At 34.5% G+C, this 18,016-nt stretch overlaps 2 protein-coding genes across 2 annotated transcripts in view; one reads left to right on the top strand and one right to left on the bottom strand.

Moving 5' to 3' along the window:
• The first annotated feature begins 229 nt into the window (after positions 1-229).
• LOC132906127 (ATP-dependent RNA helicase DHX30-like) lies at positions 230-4,634 on the top strand. Its single transcript, XM_060957997.1, has 13 exons — positions 230-357; positions 430-556; positions 639-686; positions 829-889; positions 1,005-1,390; positions 1,463-1,556; positions 1,679-2,690; positions 2,770-3,111; positions 3,233-3,447; positions 3,558-3,762; positions 3,842-4,031; positions 4,096-4,181; positions 4,251-4,634. Exons 1-13 carry the CDS (start codon positions 308-310, stop codon positions 4,453-4,455), a joined length of 3,021 nt encoding a protein of 1,006 aa, XP_060813980.1. The 5' UTR covers positions 230-307; the 3' UTR covers positions 4,456-4,634.
• A 724-nt stretch (positions 4,635-5,358) lies between these two features.
• The window catches only part of LOC132906441 (uncharacterized), a 67,617-nt gene continuing 54,959 nt past the window's right edge, over positions 5,359-18,016 (bottom strand). The window contains exons 4-10 of the mRNA XM_060958644.1: positions 13,300-13,413; positions 13,022-13,155; positions 11,710-11,860; positions 10,652-10,983; positions 9,984-10,202; positions 9,766-9,868; positions 5,359-9,654 (exon numbers count right to left, since the gene is read on the bottom strand). Of these exons, the coding sequence (XP_060814627.1) occupies positions 7,115-9,654; positions 9,766-9,868; positions 9,984-10,202; positions 10,652-10,983; positions 11,710-11,860; positions 13,022-13,155; positions 13,300-13,413 (3,593 nt within the window). The 3' untranslated portion in view covers positions 5,359-7,114. The remainder of the gene's footprint in view (positions 9,655-9,765; positions 9,869-9,983; positions 10,203-10,651; positions 10,984-11,709; positions 11,861-13,021; positions 13,156-13,299; positions 13,414-18,016) is intronic.

Below are 18,016 nucleotides of genomic sequence, written 5' to 3' on the forward strand. Positions count from 1 at the left end.
CATATACGAATTATATGATATACTTTAAGTATGTCTATAATACATACATATCTCATACAGTTTTCTGAATTTTTACAAGTATAATTCAAATATGTGTATATGAATTACAAAATTTTGATTTTTAAAAATATTTACATCAATCCTAAATACTTATTTAATAAAACAAAAAGTTAAAACTGAAATATAAGAATATATACTTATAAGTATATTAGATGGTAAATTTAACCTTTTAAATTTTGTTATATTAAGTTATATTGTAATACCACAAGACCAGCATTGTATAAAAATTGCTATTAAACTTAGGAAAATGATTTTATCTGCAGTCATGTTTAACTCAAAAAAATCTTTATGTAGCCAGTAAGTAGTCCATAATATATGACCTTAATCAATCATATAAAAATAATGATCGAAAATATTTTTGTTGAACAGTTTAATATTTTATTGTACAAACAAAATATGTAGATCACATTTAAGAAAGTTTTATAACTATCAAACACTTTATCGATGTTATAAAGGGGAATCAAAAATTAATGTACAATCTGATACATTTTGTAATGTAAGTAATTAATCAAATTTTGATTTTATGAGGAATGCAAATCAGTCAGATCTAATGTCATTTTATTATTTTTTCATTGAAGTTCAATATCGATAAAAATAATCTTAGAGAAGTAAATAACTCTACACAGGTAAATATAACGTAATTATAATATAAAACATGTAATCATAATATGAAATAGAAATTGTATAATTGAGTATATAGCATACTATTTCTTCTATTAAAATGTAGTGTAATATATAAATATATTAACAACAAAATTATCATAATAGGAACAGGAAGAACAAGATACAAATGTATCAAATTTGAATGGTTTTGCAATTAGGAAACCAAGTAAGTATGGTAAAATAATACCAATTTCCTCTAATTAATGAATAATATACAAATGTATATTGTACAGATATTATATAAAATTAAGTTTCACTAATATTTTCATTTCAAATTTCAGAGCTTGAACAAGTTCATCCACATCCTAAATATGCTCTTGACTTAATCTATGGAGCTGTATGTGATGAATTCAATAAGTCATGTATATCATTTACATATTCAGCAATAAAAGGGAATAATAATAAAATGAAATGTACCATTGATGTCACATGGCCTTATGAAGCATCCTTTTGCGATATAGCATCAAGCAAAAAGAAAGCTGGACATAATGCAGCATTAATGTGTTTAGATTGGCTATATATGAATGAAAAAATTAAAGATTTGAAACCTATATTATATGATTATGAAAGTATAAAGAGTTTTTATAAATCTCAACAATCTGTTAATATCAATCTTCCACCAGAGTTCGCAAGTAAAATACAATCTTTGATTGATACTTTTAATAATGTAAGGTTTATAAGTAACAGAAATGTTTGTTTAATATTTACAAATATCTTAATTTATTATGATTATTTGTAGGAAGTAAAATCTATAATAACAATACCATGTGCTACTGAAGAAAACAATTTGAAAAAAGAATTGGGAGATAATCTTTCATTAGATGATGATTTTGGTAAAATGCATAGTAGTCATTCATTAAGGAATGTCAAAATAAGAAGATATGAAAATATAAATTTGCCTATTTTTAATTATAAGTATGTATTTATATATCTATATATAACATTTGTTATCAAGTTATTTATTGCTTAAAAATTTCTTTCAGGGAAAAAATACTTAATGCTTTAGAAAATAACCAGGTTTTGATAATTAAAGGAGAAACTGGCTGTGGCAAAAGTACCCAAGTTCCACAGTTCATACTGGATGAATATATAAAACAAAATAAAACACATGAATGTAATATAGTTGTGTCAGAACCTCGTAGAATATCAGCTATTTCCTTGACTGAACGTGTTGCGTCTGAAAGGGGTGAAAAAATAGGCAATAGAATAGGTTATCATGTACGTTTTGTTAATAAAATGCCAAGAATAAGTGGCTCAATTTCATATTGTACAACTGGCATACTCTTGCAAAAATTAAAACATAATTCTACATTAAAAGGAGTATCACACATAATTATAGATGAAGCTCATGAAAGAAGTTTACAAATAGATATGTTGCTAATGTTATTTAAAGATATGTTGGAACGCAATCCACATGTAAAACTTATAGTTATGTCTGCAAGTATAAACGTAGATATATTTCAACAATACTTTTCCGCCACAATTATTGATGTCCCTGGGAAATTATTTGATGTAAAAATGCATTTCTTGGATGATATTGATTTCTTAAATAAGAACTCATTAGATCAGAATACTCCTATGAAAATACAAATTCCTTTCAATGACATAGTGCATCTAATACAATGGATTATTAAAAATAAACCACGTGGAGGTATTTTATGTTTTCTTCCAGGTTGGCAAGAAATTAAGGACTTATATAACATGCTTCAATATAAAATAAATAATGTATTAATATTACCACTTCATTCTAAACTATCAAATGATGACCAGAAAATGGTTTTTGGACAAGTTCCTCATTATATTACAAGGATTATTTTAGCTACAGATATAGCTGAAACTGGTATTACCATCCAAGATATAAGATATGTTATAGATACTGCTGTTAAGAGAGATTTAAGATGGAATGAACAGAAGTTTTTATCTAGTTTAGAGTTTAGTCGAATATCACAAGCCAATATTTATCAGAGGTAATTTTTATTTTATGCAACGTTGTGATTTTACTTTCAAAGAAAGAAAAGATTAAAATATATATTTATTAATATTTAGGAAAGGAAGAGCTGGACGTGTAAGATTTGGTGAAAGTTATCACTTAATTACTAAAAAAGAATTTAATGAATTAGATCTATATCCGAAACCGGAGATATTAAAAATTCCATTGGAAGAAGCAATTATTATTAGTAAAACATTATCTGATAAGAAAGCATTGGATTTCTTTAATGGTATGATTGATCCACCGGATACTGGTTCAGTAATTTCTGCTGTAAATAATTTGGAAATTTCTGGCTTTCTCGATAAGGATGAAAATCTTACAAGTTTGGGCAAACGTGTTTCGTATATTTCGTTGCATCCGAAATTAAGTAAAGCAGTAGTACTTTCCTGTGTTTTGCAGTACGTAAAAATTTACATTATTGCTAGAAGATATCCTTATTTTTCCATATATTTTATACTACATATTTATGTTTATATTTTTAAAAAGTTCTTGTTATATATTTTAGTTTATATTTTTTAGATGTTTTAGTCCTGTGTTATCATTAATCACTACAATTTCTACTTTTGGTGGATTTAATGTTTCGTTAGAGGAAAAATTAAGTTCCTCCAGAATTTTGAAAGAAAACAAGTTGAAATTTCATAAAACAAGTGATCATATTAGTATGTTAGAATATTTTTATTGTATGGAGCACAGTAATAAAACTCAGTTTACAAATAACTCTAATGTGATACAAAGTAAGTATTTTATATATATATATATATATGTATATATATTTGTATGTATATATATATATATATATATACGAGGAAAAATAATGTTTAGAATAACTATTGTTTATTTGTAGAGCTGTTTTCGTCACATGTAAATGAACTTGTAAGCAGTGCAATGATTTCAGACACATCTAATTTTGAATATTTGGATGCATATTCTGATAATAATGAATTGATTCGAGCGATCTTATTTGCTGCTACGAATCATTTGATAAAAAGAAATGCTTATGGATTTAAAAACGGATGTTTCACAAAAAATGCAAACATATTAATGACTGAGTTAATATATTTTTTAAAAATACACATAATTATAATATGCAAGAAAGAGCTAAAATTTATATAGTTTTCTACTTTTTAGGGCTAACAAAGTCATTAAAATTAAAAATGAGAGTGTAAATTACAATAGAAAAACATGGCCAAGTGAGCTTTTGACTTACATCAATAAGATGGAGTTTAGGGAAAGAAATTGTTCTGTAGTTCTTGATACTAGTATGATATCACCATTATCGGTTCTATTATTCAGTGAAGCTGATGTTGAATGTGAAAAGGTATGTTTTTGAATATAACCGTTAATATATGTTTATACAATGCTAAATGTTATTTTTTTTACAGATACAAAACAATGCTTCCATCGAAGAAGAACAAATTTGTATTAGGATAAAAAATATACGAAATTTAAATTTGTTGTGTAAACCCGAGTTCGTATTTCTACCTATATTTTTTACATGACCAACTTGTCTTTTATTTTATACATCGTCTTTTTTCAGAATCGCGGACATGCTATTACAACTTCGAAGTATGTTGTGGAATTTTGTGCACTTTATAATTAAATATGAAGGTGAAAATGGTTACCAAGATAAGCTACAGTTAGTTCAACCATTTAGAGACAATCTAATGGTTTTAATTTCCAAAATGTTGACGGAATCGTCACGACATATTGACAATATATCAGACGCAAACAATCAGATTTAAAAATAAAAAATTAGAAAAATTTAAAGAACGAACATTTTTGTGACATCGTATCACAGAATCTTTAATTCTATGTTAATATCTAGAAACAAAAAAAAAAAAACAAAACAATGGTTCATTTGTGAATTTGTATATATTATTTACTTATATGTGAATATAAATAAATACATATAGTGATAATATTCATTTTCTACTTGATATTTTTGTACATGTATAAACATAAATTTCTGTATGTGTTCTGTAGATCACAGTATAATCTTCGTTTTACAATAATTTATCTATAGTTATGTAAAAATTCAATAGAATTTATATTTTATAAAATTTCATATAAACATGTCGATATATTATTCTTTAGCAGCCTAATATTTAATACTTACAATACTTACATCCTGTTTCGCTAAAATCCTGAAACCCTGCCAACACCATGTTCCCCGAATTTATGGGAGAGAATATTAAGAATTAGATTCTCAATCCCAAAGTTATTCACGTTAGATTTTAATTACTAATCGCATATACAATATTTGTAACTTCGCCGTCAATACAGTACAAGATATTTGTGATTGTCAAAGCTACTTTCATTAACGTAGCATTAATTTTTAATGATTTTATGCTTATACTGATTGTTAGTTTATCTACATATATTTTTTTGTGATATCAGTCAGAAAACTGATTAGGATTTACGTTGAAAATTGCCTTTTACGTATGCAATTTAGTTTTATTGAGAACGCTTTAGCTTCGGCTTAGAAGTAGCCATTGAAAACATTCGATGTAATCGATTAAGTCGCATATCTATGTAAGTACGTTTATATGTTAAATAAAACATTCCATATATATGGATTATAATAGTTATATATATATTATATATAAAAATATTATATATATATAACTATTAAAATAATATAATAATATAAAATATATTATATATAGCACTGCTATATTGTTACATTATAAACATTCAATATATTAAAATCTATTTTATATACATCTGGCAGGTACATTGAAGCGTGCGCTTCTGATATGAAAAAGATTACTCTATTACGAGAGGCGAGGCGCGACGATTCTTATTAATATTTTTAAGCTCTAACATATAACAATCATTATTATTTGTTTTGTTTCTATTTGTTTAACAATTATTTTTTATCCTAGCGTATAAATATATAAAACTATAATAAATTAATAGAATAACGAAAGTACATATATATTAAGATGTAACATACTATAAATATAAAATACATAAATAGGAAATATGTAAAAATCTATTTCGATAATAACAAATACAGTTAACTTTATATTTCGTGATAAATGCCATTATTAAACAAAGCGTAATATTTTGTAACAATAAAGTCAACAATGAGCACCAAATTAAATAAAATAACCATTAATTAAATAAAATGTGAAACGTCGGTAAGTAGTCGAGGTCTCCTTTGACGAATATATAAAATGTTGTTATAATCTCTTTTATTTCATGACTACCATGAAAGATAACAATAACAAGTGTATTAATAACATTGATAAAGTAATGTATTAAATTCAAGATTGGATAACTACATGGCGGTGTGAAAACAAAACAACTTTTACGTTGCTTATAGAATTTCCTACTTGTGCGTGTTGTGATCAATTCTTTATATGTCATTTGATATAAAAATTTTCTTTCGTTTCGTTAGGAAATTACTATCACATCGACTAGCAATTATAAGTTGTAGTATTACAATATTCTAGTAAGAATATCAGTAATCTGTTTAATTATTTATCTATTATATCTTTACCACATAATATTGCACTTCCGGCCACTTCACTATCAAGTTAAATTACGATGGCAATTTCTACGTATCGTCGGCCACAATTCCTTTTTCCTTCTCTAAACTAATTATATATATATATAGATTTCCTTCTTGTTGGTAGAATATAAGGGATACGATTAAATAAATCTTCCCTTAAATTTAGTAACCCTTTTCATAACATATGATATAAGTATATCAAGAGTCGGTAAACTAGTAAATGCGAAGTAACTTACTTTCAGATTTACTCAGACTTAATATCAGTAATTAAACTGTACATTTACCCGTTCAGCGAACTTTCAAACGCGTCTGTCACGTTTTATCAATTAAGTAAAAAGGAATTTACGCATAGTTATCCTTATATTAAGAAAATAAGAAAACCAGTTCATTAAACGAAAATAGTAAAAAATCGGTAAAAGATAATTCTATAAATTCAAGAAACTTCTACTTATGTTTCTATTTCAAATCTAGGACTATCTGTATAAGATACAATGTAATGTGCAGAAGTAATGAAAGTACTGGCCCTTAAACGCATTATTAAACAATACTAATTATGTCTTTTGTGAGAAGGTTTGTGAATTGCCACTATTGTGAAAATATCTATCCACGTAGATAGATGGCAATTTAATTTTGATTTTTACTCATTCTGAACGTATTTAGTACTGTATTTCCAAGTCATCTCATTCATTTTACTATATAGTCTTTGAAAAAGAAAAAAAAAAGAACAATACGTAAAAGATTCTACAATTACCATCACAATCATCAATTGCAACCTGTAAACAGGTACAATAATTATACTACAATCTATGCTAATTAATTCTTTGCTACACGATATCGAAATAACAGAAAAACAATACAACTTTACTCATCAGACAGCTTTATGATTAAATTGGTTCTTTAGTTCCACACGGCGGAAGAACCGTGATGAAACTCTCAGTCTCGCTATCGCTGGTGCTAAAGTTTGCCCTCTCTAAAACACCGTTCTCATTCCTGGTACAAAACGGTTGAAGGTACGTGTGCTTCGCTCCAATTTCCACGCCTGAGAGTCTGCGGAAATTTCCAAAGAAGACACTGTCCGTTCCAACGCTTTCGGCGCCGCTTTCGCTTGCACCATCACAGACGGATTCTGTCTCGTCGGTTTCCGAAACGCTGCTCACCTCGTGTTTTAGTAGCTGTTTGTGCGAGCCATTGCTGTCTGTGCTGCTTAAGTATCCGCTATCTTCTACTTTCATTCGTGGCTGCTGATAACCGGATAAATGACTCGTGGAATTGCTGGTCGATTCGCAGTTTCTGGAAGGTTTTGTCAGATGCTTTTTGTAAGTTTGAGGTTCGCTGTTCCTCCTCTGGTTATCCTGTTTATGATACTGATCGAACAACTTCCTTTTATCTTTATAACTACGAGGATTGGTCCATGACGCAGAAACGTTGGACTTTGACTTGCCTCGCGTGCAATTGCTTCTGATTTGGTCTTCCAATTGGTGTCTGCACCTTGTCATCGATTCCTCGGGCGATTGAGACTTGCAGGAGTAAGAACAATCAGTGGTCCCTACGTGGGTGTGTTCAAGCGGGACAGGAGCACCGTTGCTGGTCGTAGGGTCACCCGCTTCGGCAGGACTCCTGTCCCAGCAGTTTTTTGACAGAGAATTTGATGGTAATTTCGCGTCCTTCACACGGCGCGGAGGTTTCGGATGCTGATAGATGTCCTCCATAGGTGGTAACGGTACCACGTCAGGTTGGTTGCTCGGTTGTCGTTGCCTCTTCAACTGTCTGGTCTCTGGCGTTAAATACTTACACTTCTTCCAGGACATAGAGTCATCCAAATGGCCATTTAGCGATTTGGTGCTGTTAGACAAGTCTCTGGGACACGACTTCAGTCTAGCTTCGTAGATTTCTCGAAGGCTACCGTAGCCGCGTTGCAAACATGAGCCATTTTTCGACGAATCTTGATCGCGAAAACTGCCTTTGCTTTTGAGGAGGATTTGAGCAGGTCTTTCCAGAGAGTCCACATAGATCTCATCAGGAACGTCCTTTTCGTAGTTTACGTCGTCGTTGATCTTCAATTTCATCGGTTTCCTATCCAACGTGTCTGGCTCGTATTCAGATTCATCCTGCTTGACGTAGTTCTTCGGCGAATCTTGAACCTTGATAGTTAAATGACCGGGATTCTCGGGCTCGTATTGGATTTCTGGCCCAGAATCGTCGCTACAGGCTGGGCTATCATAACCATCGTTCACGTACACTTCGCTAACAAGCGAGTAACTTTCCGATTTTTGCGAAGAAATTAGTTCGGGCAGGCTATTATAATAGCTTCTTTCGAGGATATCCTTGTTCAGTTTATTCGGTATCATCATTTCACCGGTCCTAGTGTTAATCACAGCGTTTTGCATCGTCAGTTCCTCGTCCATTGGCAGAGCGGTGGATAAAGCTGGACTCGATTGATCGGTCGACTCTGGCGAAGTAGACGACTTTCTGCTAGATTTCGACCGTTCTAAACTATCCACTTCATAATCCGTGATGTTGCCTGATCTCGAATGATGTTCTAGTACCTTTGCATCGACCATTTCGCGGATCACGGCATCCATTATACGTTTTGCCGTATTTTTAGCACCTGGAAGCTCATTGATCATATCCGGTAGTTCCTTTTTCGATCGTGTTGTATTTTCATTGAATTTATTCGCTTGTTTCCCAAGTGAATTCTCCTTGACAGCCATTCTTTCTTCCATTTTATTATCTTCGTCCTCAGGGACTACGATTCTCTTCTCTTCAGCTTCTGTTTTCTCCACCGTCTCTTCCTCCAACGTTGCGTTCTCTTCCATCTGTTTAATGAACGAATTTTCGATGGCATTCCTCACTCTGGCATTAATGACATCGTTGCCATTAGTGGCCGAACAATCCTCGTTCCTCGACGAATAATAGTTCGATTCCTCGAACATCGACTTGGTCGAACGTTTTGAAACGCTATGCCGATCGCCTGTCTCCAGGATTTCGCTTCTTGCGACGTTTTGGAACGTTTTCAGCATCGGTGGATTATCCTTCCACGAAGAAAGGAGTTTTCCTGTTAAACCTTTCACGTCCGTGTCGAATTCTCGTTTGGCCAGTTCTTTTAAATACTCCAAGTTCTTGTTGAAGGTTTTAGTATTTTCCTGAAGCGTTTTCCGGGCTTCCTCCGCGTCTCGCCAACGTCGTTGAGGCGTTGATCTGACGTCCTCCAACCATGCGCGAACTTTACTCTCACCTGGATTCGTTTGATCAGGTTCCGGAAGCGCGGCCGTGTCCCTGAACGAGTTTGTGCAACCTGGGCATCCGGTGCATCGTTGAGACTTCCGTGACTTCGTAATAGAACTCTGAGCCGAATTCGAAGCTGATTGTTGCTGATTTTTCGTGGTTTCGCAGTGCTCCGTGTTCGTTTCTTCTTCCGGTATACCTGAATCGTGGATAGAAGAAATATTGGATATTTTGAATTAGTTGAGAATCGTTTCCTGTCACCTTCCTTGGTCGTTAAGTTAAAATAGAGAAAAAAAAACTGTCAACTAACCGACGAGAGTAGGAACGAATCTCTTTGCGGCCATTTTGTGCTTCGCGATAGAGATAACTTCCCGAATTTTGAGAAGGAATTCGATGGCTGCTGGAGGGGGCGCCTAGAAAGATGCCCGGCTGTCTTTAAATTATCTCGCAGTTATCAAAATATAGGAAATCAGTTTTTCACCAGAGAATCTATCATCTCGTATCTACGGGAGTTATGGGAAAGCTTACAAGCAACAATTGTCTGTCGAAATAAGCGGGGTTGAAGTACAGTTTTCTTCTCTGAGCCCCGGGTAACACCGGCACATCCTGTTGATGCGGATTATCCGCAGTTTCCACGACTCGTACATCTTCTTCTGGCAGTCTTTCACCTAAAATCGATCCAGTTCCAAAGCAACCCTCAGATTGTTCCATGTAAATGCAGTGGGGATGAACAATAGCCGAAGTAATCTGTTTGTACATAGAAGATGATTTTCACGCTCCAAAACTTCTTTGAATTGATTTCAAATAAAAATTAAGACTGTAGGAGAAGAACACGTTAAGTCACATTTCCTACCTTTTTGCAGGCAAACAGTTATAAGATATTCGCTATATCAATTCTATGTTATCAAAATTGTCTTTTATGTGGGTTTGGAGGTAAACACGTGTTTTTACCATTCTCTTTCAAAGTATTCTTTGTTTTCATAACCATATAACACATCGACGATTCACCAATTATTTGAAAGTTATTTCAAAGATCTCTGCGTTCAACAAGTTGTCGTTACTTTTAACTATGTCATTATTAAAACCCTTTTGGTTAATTAAGAAACGATATTGAAATTAGGAAAGCAAGAAATGTGTTTACGATGTTTTTTTCTTGCGATTTTTAGATAGAATACTCTAAAGGTAGCTTCACCAACATTTTCAAATCCCTGTTCACCGTCGCTCGGTGGCAGATCATCGCCAAGATCGCTCTCCGTTAAGCCACTGTTAGTATCGCTCTCGAAGTGTCTCGAAGCAGCGAGCAGAGGATTGTTCTTCACCAATCCACCAACTTCTCGGCCAGGAGTCAAGCTTATTTCTGGCTCCTCGACGATTTTCCTCCTAGTCTTTTTGCTATGAAGATACAAGGACACGCTCGCAACGTAGATCAAGGCAAGGATCACGGACGAAAGACCGATAGCCGTGTATTCCGTGGCGGAAAGACCTTGTGAGAGTTGTGTCGTCGAAGAGAACATCACTTCTCGAACGCCTGCAGAGAGACAAAAAGAAAGGAGCACAGTTTTAGAATGTACCGTGATGAATTTTTTTTAATATTTACAATTATATTGCTGGTGAATCTCCTCAAATCCAATACATTGACGATATTAATTTCTAATCGAGTTATATATTATACGATATATATAATATATAATATATAGACATAATATATAGGATGTTTCTTGTAGCCTCGCGTATGCACGTTGTGCACGGGACCTTTAATCTCGCCTGAGTTTCGTTTACGACGTGTACGCTTCTACAAACGCACAACTATAACCAGAAATGCGCCACAGTGATATCGACAGATTTTTGCAAATATCTAGGAAACCAAGCGAAACCGAAGGTCGTATGTATAGGAGAAAATTGTTCAAAATGTTGATTTTTATAACATATTCAGAAATCATCGAAATCGTAGAAAACGGTTCTACGAGTTCACTGCATTAGTTGTTTGTAATCAAACATTATAAATAATATTAAAACGATATTTATCGTAATATGTAATATAGAATAATATTATAAAATAATATCTAACATACGATTAAAATATTAATTATTAGGCTATTGGTGGTGGACGATAACTTAGGTAAAGAGAATAATTGCGTGCTATATCAAGGCAGAAATCATTATTTTCTCCGCATTTCTATGTCCCGCAACTGAAATTTCCATTTTTATGAAAAAATTTATTTTCGTTCGATTACGGGATATGTTGAATACCGACTACTTTTAGACGGTGAACCAGCGACCCTGAAAGCCACGCACGGGGTGAAGACTCCGGGAAGCTTCGACTTCGGCGAGGCGTCTCTGCAGACGAGTTTGGCCGTCACTACTCGACCTTCAGCTGCCGCTCTTAGTCCCGTTTCACCTATCCACTGAAACAAAATCGTTCGAATTAAATTATTCTGTTAAAAGCAAAGGAGTTCAATGCCGAAGGAAATTCTTTTTTTTTTTAAGAAGAAGAAGCAACACGCAAAAGGGCAAGCAATAAATGAATAAGGAAATACATCGAAGCACGTCTTTTTCTTTTTGTCCCGTTTATATTTTTATGAGGAAGAATCGAACGGAAAGTGCACGAATTTCACCTAACAGTATCGTATATATCGTTGTCCACGTCTTCGGTTCCTCCGGTGCATGAAATTTTAACGTCACGTTCACATTCCGCTGTGAAACGTTTCTGTGAGCGGCTGCCTTCCAGGTTCCTTATTAACCTTACATTAAAGATTTTACAAGTTTCCAGAAGAAACACCGGACGCCTGTCCTTCGTTCATTTGACTCGGACAGACCGAGGGACGTTCATTTGCCGGTCGGTCGCGAAATTGCGGCACTTGGGTGTGCGCAGCTGTATTTTATTCAATCGCGAAAGCTTGGTACTACTAAAAAGCTGCTGTATATAAAAATGCACTTTTCGCATCACAACGCGACAAAAAGGAACGTTGATCGTCGAGTACTTAAAACAAGACACTCTGTTCTTTACGTTAAAAATTATTCTTCAGTCTTCCTTAAGGCTTTCGATATTATCAGTGTCGTAAAAGCTAATGTTTCGTTCGTCAGTGTAATTCTCTTAAAATTGTAAAATGCTTAGATGTTCTACGCATTGGAATTACCATCGTTGCAAATTTTTTTGCATTCGTGCGAGATTGAAAGCTGCAAAAATGCAGAGAACACGTATAACGTATAAAAATATATAAAATATCCAACATAGGCTACACGTTATAATTTTGAACAGCAAAGGAAAAAAATACTCTAACATTTTCAATTTTTGCTCGATATATTTCAATCATTTTCTTTCTTTTATTCATTGCCAAAATATTCATTGTATTACATAATTTCTACAAGTGGTGTAACTACATAGAGATTTGTTTCACTCGCTAATTATCACGACGAGCCGTGATATTTTACGTATTTCTGGCTATTACGCGTATTCTGTGTAATTTTGCACCTTTAAATTTCCTTCAAAAGCCGACGAATATCAGCCGACTGCTTATTATTATATCGCCAGCTGACAGTGTAATCACTTATTTTATGTAACTAACCTGAAGGAACGTTCTTCCTTCGTCACGAAACAGCCTGAAGGGTGGCTCGGTGTCCGAAAGGTTTCTCAATTCTGACCATCCTGTGCGTCCTAATTGCTGAGCTCCGGTTATACCACACACTGGCATGCTCACACCTTTGATCGTATAAAAAATTAGTGCTCTCAACGTCGCAAACATTGATCGACTGATAACAACAGAATTACAGAGAGTATGTGTAACGTTCGAGATGATTTTGAGGATGTAAAATTTCACAATATTCTCCGATTGATTTAACTTACCTTCGAATTGAATTTCTGCATGGGGGTATATTATTTGGCCACGTTGAGGTAAAAACACGTACGGCACCCTTTCGATTTGGCCCGTGTTACTGACGAAACCAGCCACGTTACACTCTGCAAGCATTCAATTATTTAAATCAATTACTCGTCTTCTATATTTTGTCTACGATATAAAAATCATGGACAAGAAACAGAGGACGATAAGTACAGTTTTCTCGATTTTATGATTTTAATTTTACTTTGCGATTAAGGAGCAGCATTTTAATATACCATGATTCCGAACGAAGACAGTTTCTCGTTGGTATCTCGTACCTCATACCTGTAGATGAATTCACAATTTTACCGAATTGTTCTTTAGATATGAAATATAGCGTATATTTCTTTTCAATCAGGCTATTAATTACATCTTATGGCTCCGATCGATACTCCGATACGGACGAAAGAACGAATAGGATCATAAAACAGAATTAGGCAAATCAGAGAATAAGAATTTTACGACTTACTTCGAGGTATAATAGCAAAATATATTTATCGTTTGAAATTCGATGGTATTCCGTTGACGGTTTTCTCTAATCCCAAGCGATCTCTCAGAGATACCACACCCATCGACATAGCACGAACGAAGGTGTTCTTGCCGCGCAAGTTAACGTTTTCTCGTGACTGGCAATTTCGTGCGTATGCACGAAAGCACGGTTTGTAGTTCTCAGTCACGTATTGGTCGCGGTCATCTGAACGCGGTGCAATTATACAGTTCGCTCGAAAATTCGGCATGCTCCGCACGAAGGCGCAATGGACAGAGCGCTTCCTTTGATCGGGAAATATACAAAGGATCACGTATGTTTGTATTCTGTCGAGAAGGTCGACACTCTTGCACTGAAGCTCGTGAGATGGTCGATCTCTTTGGAGAAAATTGGTCGGGCGCGGTTATACGTTATTTCGTTGACGCGTTTATTTCCTGCAAAGTTCTTAAAAAAGAAAAAAAAAAAAAAAGAAAAAAGAATCTTCATCGACGTAACAGTTAGAAGAAACCAGGTACAAACAACATAACGTATCCGTAAATATGTTAATTAACTACTGGTTGCCTCGAATTTTGATATATTCTCTTTGAAGGGCTATTTAATCGGTTGTAAAAAAGGTCTCCTCGTATCATGGAATCGTCGAGGAGCGAATTCCAAGACCGAAGATTCTTAACGTGGCATGATCCGTGTCGAATGTTACGATACCTTACAAAATACGTTGTTTAATTTGTAATTAACAGTTACGAGGTTTCTGTTGGAAAGAAGAAACCGCTCGTTAAAATGTTAATGATTTCGTCGATGGCGAGCGAATTGTCATCGCGAGTAATCTGGTACCTAATAAAACCGGTCTTAGAACGTTTCAGTCAATCCTTTTGCACAATAATGCAAATAAACGGCCACTATCAAATACATATCGTACATCGATATCGAACGGTTTTTACCTTTCAGTTCTTGTTTTCGAAGAAACCTTTAATGCTAATATCGTTAATAGAGCATTCTTTACGAGAATTATTTATCGATACGTTGTTCGTAGAAATAGAGTAAACAGAGAAGGAGACAGGGAGCCGGTAAACTGCAAAGCCGACACGGCTGCAAATTGCGGTGAAGACAGTACCGGTTCCTTAACGAGAGAATGTCATACGATAATATTTTGCCGTTTATCAAGATTTAAGTGTTTGACGTATCTACTGTGCGGTTCGCTGGTATTCCTGAAAATCAGTGGAACTAGTTATTCCGGAAAATGCCGTTTCTTGCGGAATTGTTTAAAGGGCGGTTACAAAAGAAGCACACGATATCAAAAATGTGTTACTTTTATGTACAGCTTTAGAATCCAGTGTGTCGTCAATCGATCTCGCGTTACCAAAATTGTCCTTTTCTTTGGATTTGGAGTTAAACGCTTCTTCATACTTCTCGACATTTTTTTAAATATTTTATTTTTAAATGCATCATATTTTGGAAGATATGAAATTAGCGCTTATCATAACACTTTGACTGCCATGCCGAAATCACATGTTTTGCTCAGGACGCCACGGGAGTATTTTTATTATTCAAAGCATATAATGGCAAAATAATAATAAATTGATGATGTAAGACCGTTTATCTTATTAGTGGTTACGGGTGACCATCGTGGCGCCTTGCTAACAGTCGATAGCGATATATTCTAACAAGACTTCGTTTATTTCAACAAACCATTCGCATTCGTTATTTCGTTGTAAGCAAAACGTCCAGAATATATTGTTGAAATGTGTAGAAGATACTAGTAAACAATATTTGCTCATTCTATATATAATAGTAAGGTATGTGCACACTACTAACTTCAATTATATGATTATAGAGTAGCATTTACGATTATTTTCTAAGCTGTGTTTATAATAATATTCGTAGATCACCCCTCAAAGATACGAATGCAAACACAGTGCACCGTTAGATGCAAAGTTCGTTCTCAATTTCTTTTTTATTGATGTTATAATGAAAATGTTTAATTGTTCAATGGGGCACTTTTTATTTCAAAGTATCTTCTATTTATCGCTTATATTCAAAATGCCCTAACTGTCAATTTTCATACAATTTTTACAATTGTAAGAAGTTCAAGCGCTCCGGTCATCAATGATCACCGTGGCATCACAGGAGAAACCGTGGCCGGTCATATATGACGAACGCGACAAAGTGTTAACAAGCCAATGAACGTATCATTGGTCTGTACAAAAATAACGAACATATATTCCATTGGTTTTCGTAAAAATAATTGCAACGCAGAACGATGCTTCTTTTGCCGCGTGATGAGCCGCGTTGACTACGTTTGAATCGTGCCGCGAATCATGCACGACTACCTAATCTACCGATCTATACAACCGAGTGTTCTCGACGAGTCTAGATCTTCGGTAGGTTGTCGAATCGGCCTAGTCACGTTTAGTAGGGCATCATTGTTCTGTAAGGAGAAAGCCAAAGGGAGAGTCTCGTAGATCTTTCGGTGACTTTCCTGGTCGGATACGCAGATTCGTACAATGTGACACGTGTGCGCCAAAAGAGAAAATGCCATGTGCCTGGTGGCGCATATTCACCGATCCGAGGTCCCGACCCTGACCGCCTAGATTTATCTTAGCGTTCTACTAATTGCTCGATCCGCCTTATGCTAGCTGCATCGTTCGTAGAAGTAGAACTCTCTTTCAATCTTTTAACGCTGGAAACCGTGTCCGCACAATTGGCATTTTATTTTCGCTTTGCGCGTGTTTGCGTGTACCATTATCGAAGCTTTACCGTGAAATTTCTAGACGAGAAAAAAGGTGGTCGTGGCGTTATTACCAGAGATACGCGTATCCTTTTGTGCGTTTTTCTCATGGACATGCGAAGAAGAATTGCATTAAGGTTAATATTCGGACAGGTACAGGTACATTCCTAATGGTCGCGGAGAATTCGCGCGAAAGTGCATATGGTTGGGAACAACGAGAAATTTGCGGTCGATTAGGGCTACCAACGAGAAGCTGTTTTTACTGACAGCGTTGTAACACTCGGCTCCTAATACGGAATCACGATCGCTAGACGTAAATTGCGGTTCGTGTTCCTAATGGTTTCGCTCTCCGCGCGGTTCCAATGGAAATTTCAATGGAGACTCGGTAAGTCCATTTACCTAATAAACGTAATCGTTGCCGACGAGTGGTCGAATAATTCTATTAGACGAAACCTCTTGGCTTCTCAAAGCTCTTGCACCTTATATTTACCTTACTTTCACTTTTTCACGATTAGTATTCTGACTGAGATAATTTTACTACGAAATACCTACGTAACTAATATCTAGTTTTTCGAAAACCAAACAATCGTTATTAACGGAGTAATTTTTAATTCCTAGTATCCTGCGAAAGGATTTCTCTTATCGTTACATTTTTCAATATAATATTAGGTTGTCGTATTAATAAATTTCGTTTAACCGTAGCATGTCTTGAAGTGAACATTTCTAGTCAGAGTAAAAAACGTTTAGATCGGTACATCTTTTTGCGATTTTATCAGTTTCTTATCGGATATATTGGTTCTGTGTGGAATATAAAAACGTAGTATTTTTGCTGTCTTCCTCAATGGAGGTACTCTTATTATGTCCATAAAGGAAAGTGGTTCGTAAATCATGTTTCAGCACGATGCACTTTGCAAGAAATAGAACGGGGATATTTTAAGAGCGAAGAGAATAATCAGACCGAAGCTTTGAAAAAATGGAACGATCAAACGAACAAAACGAGCTCGTTGGAAAATGACGTTTATTATGCAATAATCCATAGCTACACTAAATATTCTAGCTTACAAATGTAGCGAATAGTTGATTATTTAAATACTCCGATGATCTTTGCGAAGTGTATGGTTGCGATAAATATCGTGACTATTATATGCACTTAAAGTTTTGTTTCAAATTTTATCAATATAATAACTGTGTCTCATTAAACAATGAAATTTCAAAACATTTTATATGATGCGCGTAATATAGTTGTAAAAAGTTCCCTTAAGTGTTTCGAACATTTTCGTGAGTCACTATACGTAATTGTCATAGCAATCTCTTCTAAATTCCCATAGTTACGTAGCGTTTATTACTATCCCAAGATTATATACTAGTTAATAAAAAAAACTGTGTCACGTTGATTTTCATTTACTATACGCATTTCGTAACTATATAATTCGAAGCATTGGGTTGATTTTTTCGAATCGGTACGCCACCC

Source organism: Bombus pascuorum, chromosome 4 (assembly GCF_905332965.1).
Source record: "Bombus pascuorum chromosome 4, iyBomPasc1.1, whole genome shotgun sequence".
NCBI lineage: Eukaryota > Metazoa > Arthropoda > Insecta > Hymenoptera > Apidae > Bombus > Bombus pascuorum.